At 35.6% G+C, this 7,180-nt stretch overlaps 1 protein-coding gene across 1 annotated transcript; it reads left to right on the top strand.

Moving 5' to 3' along the window:
• Window positions 1-846: 846 nt before the first annotated feature.
• On the top strand, window positions 847-3,918 carry LOC113838995 (zinc finger protein 431-like). The gene is made up of 4 exons (XM_035453652.1): window positions 847-967; window positions 1,175-1,235; window positions 2,294-2,559; window positions 2,643-3,918. Exons 1-4 carry the CDS (start codon window positions 847-849, stop codon window positions 3,491-3,493), a joined length of 1,299 nt encoding a protein of 432 aa, XP_035309543.1. The 3' UTR covers window positions 3,494-3,918.
• The last annotated feature ends 3,262 nt before the right edge of the window (window positions 3,919-7,180 follow it).

Below are 7,180 nucleotides of genomic sequence, written 5' to 3'. Positions count from 1 at the left end.
TCAATGCCCTCTTAGGATTTCATGGGAGCAAAGTCTAAAACTCACAGAATAGTCATATATAGATGGAGAAGAACAACACACAACCTTCATAGAGTTCTAGCATTCACATGATTATGCTCTGGCAATCATGTGACTGAAGTTATCCTTGCTACTTAGTGTACTGTCTGTTCAAAGGTAAACAGTAGGGAGAAATTCATTAAGGAAATATTTTTCAGCATTTTCAGGCCTTACACTAAAATATAGCATGTTGGTTAAAATTTCCTTAAATGCTTAATCCTTTAGCTATTTAGCTTTATACCTTTTGGTGAGGTAATCTTCCAGGTCCCAAATTGACACACAGTTGCATGTTATATAAGGCATGTCCTTTACTTGGCTCATTTCTAGCCAATTTTTCTCTAGTTAAATGATTCTATCTACCTTTTGCCTCTTAACTTTTACCTTTCTCCATTTATGTATATCTTACTTTCCTTCCTACTTCATGATATGTTGTTTGGCTTGGTAGCTGGCCCTGTTCTCTTCTTTTTCTTGAGCCTTCCTCCTTGCTTCCAGATTTATCCTTCTGTATATACTTTGTTCCTGATACCACAGCCTATCCTTTCTCCTGACTCACTATTGGATAAAAACCTCCTCATCAAAATATCAGCTATTGCATTCAGGCAAAGAAGAACAGCTTCATAAAATTAAACTAATACATCAGAAAAACTTAATACAGTTACTTCATTAAGCAAATTTTCTATAGCATAAAAGTAACACATTTTAAAATAAGGTTCTACAGAAACACACATTTACAATATGGTCAGTATTTTGCTTTAAGTTGCATACATGTATGTGATATTTTAGAATGCCATGAAGTATAAAGATGCGCATATTGACTCCACTTGGGAAGAGTGGACTATGCTGGATACTTCTCAGAAGAATCTCTACAATGATGTGATGCTGGAGACCTATGAGAACCTCAATGATATAGGTAAGAGTATATTTTCCTTCCAATTTAAAAATTATAGGACAATTGTTCCTTGGTTATTGGTGCTCTTTAATTTGATTGAGAAAGAAAAAGAATGTAATAAATAAATCAAAGTTATAATGCTCACTGAGGACAGTAACATATTTTTTGCACATTTTCCTATATTATTTCGCAATAATACTCTATACATTTTCTTGCCCTATATTTTAGGATACTCTTGGGAAGACAATATTATTGAAGAACATTGTGCAAGTTCAAAAAGACATGACAGGTAATTTTCATTTACAAGCTCACAGAAATGTGTCTCTGAAGAAATTGAAATGTGTCCTGAAGTTTGAAACAGTAACAGCAGTGTATTTAAGCACAGCTTAATTTGCATTGATGATTATTAAATTCTCACAAGAACATAGAACTCAATTTCAGGTAGTTTAACTGCATTTGCAAGGCAATATTTTAAGAAAGAAGACAAGGAAATAATGCATTGAGAGAAACTGCCACTTAAATCATTACGCCACGAGAGCTATGCTGTAGTACCGTAAATCCACTTATTTCATACTAGCAATATTACTAAAGATATAAAAAAGATTGAATTGATAGTGATGTCTCCAAAACTTCCATTAAGCAAATACTCCATAGAAAAGTTGGGTTTACTTGTTGTGACAGGAGCAATTTTTGTCAAGAGTCAAGGGGCAGTTTTTGTAGGGAATGTGTAATCACAATAACAGAACAGAAAGTCAAAATAAATTAACTGAGGAAGCCTCTTTTTTGATTTTTACATTATTAAGAATATCATGTACTAGTCAGTATACGAGCCATTTCAACATAGATATGTAGAAGTCCCCATTTTGAGCATACTTGCTGAATTTGATTCAAGTGTACCAGGAATTTGTTTTCTGTCTTCATTGATAATACACTAAGCTCACTCTGTAGAAAAGCCCTATGAGTTTTTGACTGTGTAAATACTTCTGTTTTTTGTAGTTTATTACCATATGTATTATGACTCACAGAGAAGGAAAAGTTAATAATACAAAAAAGGATGATGAAGGAAGAATTTTTCTAGTTCTCCTCATTAAGTGAATAATCAACTGTAGAAAAAGGTTCTGAAAATTAGAACCATGTAATAAAGGATTATATCTTCACAGCTATTTTCAAAGATACATGTAACCCTTAAAGAAGGGGAAAAGAAGAACGTAAGCACAGTGATAAAACTATAATATCTGATTATTCTTTACAACTGAAATAAATTGTAATATTAATTTATACAGGTAACAAGATTCAACATTGTATTGAATATGTTGAAGCATTTACATATGACCCTTTTCCTGGCAGGCATGAAAGAAGGACAACTGGAGAGAATTCTTCTGTATACATACAATGTGATAAAGCCTTTGAAAATAACAGTTATCTCCAAAGTCATGAAACAAAACACACTGGAGAGAAATCATATGAATGTAACCAATGTGGTAAAGCCTTTGCATATCACAGTTATTTTCTTATTCATAAAAGAAGACATAGAGGGGAGAAAACCTACAAATGTAATCAATGTGGTAAAGCCTTTTCTCATCACAGTACTCTTCAAATGCATAAAAACATACATACCGGAGAGAACCCTATGAATGTAGTCAGTGTGGTAAAGCCTTTTCTCGGCACAGTCATCTTCAAACGCATGAAAGGAGACATACTGGAGAGAAACCCTATGAATGTAATCAGTGTGGTAAAGCCTTTTCTCATCACAGTAATCTTCAAATACATAAAAGAACACATACTGGAGAGAAACCCTATGAATGTAATCACTGTGAGAAATCCTTTTCTCATCACAGTACTCTTCAAATGCATAAAAACATACATACTGGAGAGAAACCCTATGAATGTAATCAGTGTGGGAAAGCCTTTTCTCATCACAGTCATCTTCAAAGGCATAAAAGGACACATACTGGAGAGAAACCCTATGAATGTAATCAGTGTGGGAAAGCCTTTGCTCAGCACAGTCATCTTCAAAGTCATAAAAGATCACATACTGGAGAGAAACCCTATGAATGTAATCAGTGTGGGAAAGCCTTTTCTCACCACAGTAATCTTCAAATGCATAAAAGAACACATACTGGAGAGAAACCCTATCAATGTAATCAGTGTGGTAAAGACTTTGCTCAGCACACTCATCTTCAAAGGCATAAAAGGACACATACTGGAGAGAAACCCTATGAATGTAATCAGTGTGGTAAAGCCTTTTCGCATCACAGTGCTCTTCAATGTCATAAAAGATCACATACTGGAGAGAAACCCTATGAATGTAATCAGTGTGGTAAATCCTTTTCGCATCACAGTGCTCTTCAATGTCATAAAAGGACATATACTGGAGAGAAACCCTATGAATGTAATCAGTGTGGTAAAACCTTTTCTCAGCCCGGTACTCTTCAAAGGCATAAAAGGACACATACTGGAGAGAAACCCTATGAATGTAATCAGTGTGGTAAAGCCTTTTCTCATCACACTGCTCTTCAAATACATAAAAGGACACATAATGGATAGATACCATAGGAAAGTAACCAGTGTGGTGTATCTTTTTCACAGCACAGTATTTGACTGCATCAGAACTTATACTTGGTGATTATGGAAACTTCCCAGGCCAAATCTCAAAAAAATGAGGGAAATGTACCAAAGAAATGATCAGGATGGAAGCTGACAATAAATGTCTTTAAAAGATGGTTGGCTAACCAAAACCACAAGAGTGACTTTATCTCCCATATGATAATAGGCATCATTGGAAGCTCACAAGTCCACATGTGAGTTGTACCCCTGCTTGATTTTATACCTCCTGTTAGGACAAATTAGGAACTTTCAGGCTCGAAGTCTGACTTGTCTGAATGGGCTCATATTCTGCTTCCCCGATACCTGCAAACATTCAGTTTGGAACTCTGAATGGTGGTGACTTGTTTGGACCCATGCAGGTTGGCATTAACTTTAGGCCTAAACTTGGCATGCCACATGGTTATAGAACTCTCTTTTGATTATAAGTTACTCCCAGAATCATTAGCACCCAGAAGGAACAACATGACCGAGACGTCAATCTATTGTTCCAAGCACAAGTCCACTTACCTAAGCAACCCTCCCGCATCTCACCATTTACCTAGGTAACTTTGTGTAGGCTTTCAGATGGAAAAAAATTTAATATATGGCTTACTTATATTTCTTAGCTGTGCATACCACTTATTTTCCATCAAAATCTGTTATGACCCAAGGATGAATTACTTATCTTAAGTCTACATCACTGTTCCGAATAGCATCAGGCAGGATTCATCTCCCTCTTTTTCTATTAATAACATCATGTTCAATGCTGAAACAATAAATAATCAACAGAAATGCATTCAGCAGACTTTCTTCAAATATTTGCAAATACTTTATTCACACCTACTTAAAAGAATTAAGAAGGAGATGAATTGGAAAGAAGAGGAAAGTGATTCAATATATTTTTTTAAAAAAAATGGATAAAAATAAATGTTATATTAAATTTGGCTAAAAAGTGAGCTTAATAATTAAGAGCACTGGGTATTGTTGCATTGGACATAGATTGTGCCATCCTGCAGGACATCAACCTGGGGGAAGAGAGTCAGGGATAGGGAATGGGGACAAGATATGCAGAAAGAACGGCCACAAGACAGGATTTTGATCAAGTGGCAAACTTTACTTTTCTCAGGCTAGCATATATAGTCAGGATATGGAAAGGGACTGAATGGGTTCTTTGTGCACCAGGTGTTTGTATAGGCTATTAGGATATTAGGAAGCCACAAAGACGATGTTTGGCAGGGTAAAGAGTTTATGAGTAAGAGGTCCAGGAAGGGGTTGCCTAAGTAACTGAGCCTGTGGGTGGACGACTGGGTCAAGTTGTTTCTTTTCTTGAGCTGAGGTTCTAAGGAGCTGCTATGTAAAGGTTAACTATGTGGCCTGCAAAGCATGGCCTAGGATCTCATGCCAAGCCCTGAGATTCGGCTCCTAACAATAGATTACATATGTAGAAACAGTGGTTGCTAACCATCTCCTGCAACTTCTGTTCCATGGCAACTGTTTCACCAACCCTAGGATTCAGACAGGGATTGGATGAGGACATGGGGCAGGGGAGGAGGAGAGGGAGAGGGTAGGAACTGTGACAGACATGTAAAATAAACTTGTATCCAATAAATAAAAAATGAAACTAATCCAGCATAAGGGTAGCCCAAAACATTACCTTGGAGGGAATTCAATGAGAAGTATGAGTATTTTATTACTTTCAATTCTCCAGCTTCAATTTCTGTATAATTCATAAACTGCATTGGAAATCTTTTAAAATTACATTTACAACCATTCTGATTCAATGTTTTGGAGGTAATAAACTCATTTCATAAAGGCTGGCATTCATTTAGATAATGGGAGTAAGTGCTTAAATTATATTACCAACTGTACAGATGAAAATTCTCCAAATATTACACATTATGTGTATATATGGTCTCTTGCACCTTGTTTTCCTATCATTTATATATTTCATATATGTATGCATGTGTAACACTAACTCATGATGAGATGACATTAATGTTAATTGAATCTATTATGTGAAACTATATATGCATATATATGTCTATTCATGTATATAGATACAGATTCCTAACAATAAACATTTAGCGATAAATGATTCTATTATTTACTGCATTTCATTCTAGCAAAAATACTATTATGGCTATTCTTTATCATTTGTTCACTGGGAGACATAAACCACTATATCTATTTACCAAATCTAGGGCACTGACATAGGAGGAGTGAAACAAGCCCATCTAAGCATAGTTTATTTAGTTTATGACTACATTGACATTACTTACAGTAACATAACTGAGCTGCAAATCACAGGATTCCCTTACAGTAACATCTGTATACAATTCATGATGATACATAAAGCTGGCACTCTTGGAACTCCTTGCCCCATTTGATGGCAGCTATTCAGCTAGACTCCCCTCCCCAGCAAAATTACCACTTATGTAAGTAGGTAGAGATGCCTTGTGACTCTTTCAACTTTCAGAAGCTTTATTGCAGAAGAGGCGGGCTCTCAACAATTCACATTCACCAAAGAATACACACTGGACAGAAACCTTACCATTGTAATATATGTGGGAAATCCTTTACTAAGAGATCAAAACTTAAAAATCATCAAAGAATACATACTGAACAGAATCCTTACAATTGAATTGTATGTGGTGAGTCCTTTATAAAAGCTCAACAATTTAAGTTAATCAAAGAATAGATAACAGAGAAAACGTTAAAAAATACACAAATTGTGGCAAGTTCTCTGCCCATGGTTCACCTCTTTCAAGCCACTACACACACATAGAAATCAGAATACTTAAAATTTTAATTATTATTTTATGTGCTATGTCATGTTCCCATGTATCATCTCTGCAAAAACTCTCTACATTCATACAGAAGAGAAAGCTTATAAATTTGAAGCATGTGGGAAAAACCTCTCTTGGGTTCCTCAAGCTTAACTCTCATTACAGAAACCACACAAGAAAACACACTCACAATGTTAAAATGTGGCAAGTTTATTGGAGTGCTCAAATCGTCAAACCTAATACAGCATCGGTAATGGAATAAAACCTAAAAATCGTACAGTATTAAAAAAATCTTTTAAAAAAGTTCTTTATCCACATCCTCTCCACCATAGGCTGTCATTGGTGTTATTGATTTTAGTCATTCTGATTGCAGTAAGATGGAATCTCAGAGTGGTTTTGAGCTGCATTTCACTAATGGCTAAGTATGTTGAGCAATTACTCAAGTGTCTTTAATCCATTTTAGATTCATCTGTTGTGAATTCTCTATTTAGCTCTGCACTCCAATTTTTAATTGCATTGTTTGGTGTTTTTGTGGCTAGCTTATTGTGTTCATTGAATATTTTGGAGATCAGCCCTCTGTCAGATGTGGGGTGGGTGAAGATCTGTTCCAATATGTGGGCTGGCATTTTACCTTGCTGACTGTGTCCTTTTGCCTTACAGAAGGTTCTCAGTTTCAAGAGGTCCTATTTATTAATTGTCAATCTCAATGTTTGTACTACTGTTGTTATGTTCAGAAAGTGGTCTCCTGTACCAATTTGTTTGAGGGTACCACCTATGTTCTCTTCTAGGAGGTTCAGTATGGCTGAATTTATGTTGAGGTACTTGATCCATTGGAAATGAAGTTTTATGTATGGCGATAGCT

This window comes from Cricetulus griseus, unplaced genomic scaffold, assembly GCF_003668045.3.
Source record: "Cricetulus griseus strain 17A/GY unplaced genomic scaffold, alternate assembly CriGri-PICRH-1.0 unplaced_scaffold_1, whole genome shotgun sequence".
NCBI lineage: Eukaryota > Metazoa > Chordata > Mammalia > Rodentia > Cricetidae > Cricetulus > Cricetulus griseus.
This window is presented reverse-complemented; position numbering and strand designations above follow the sequence as displayed.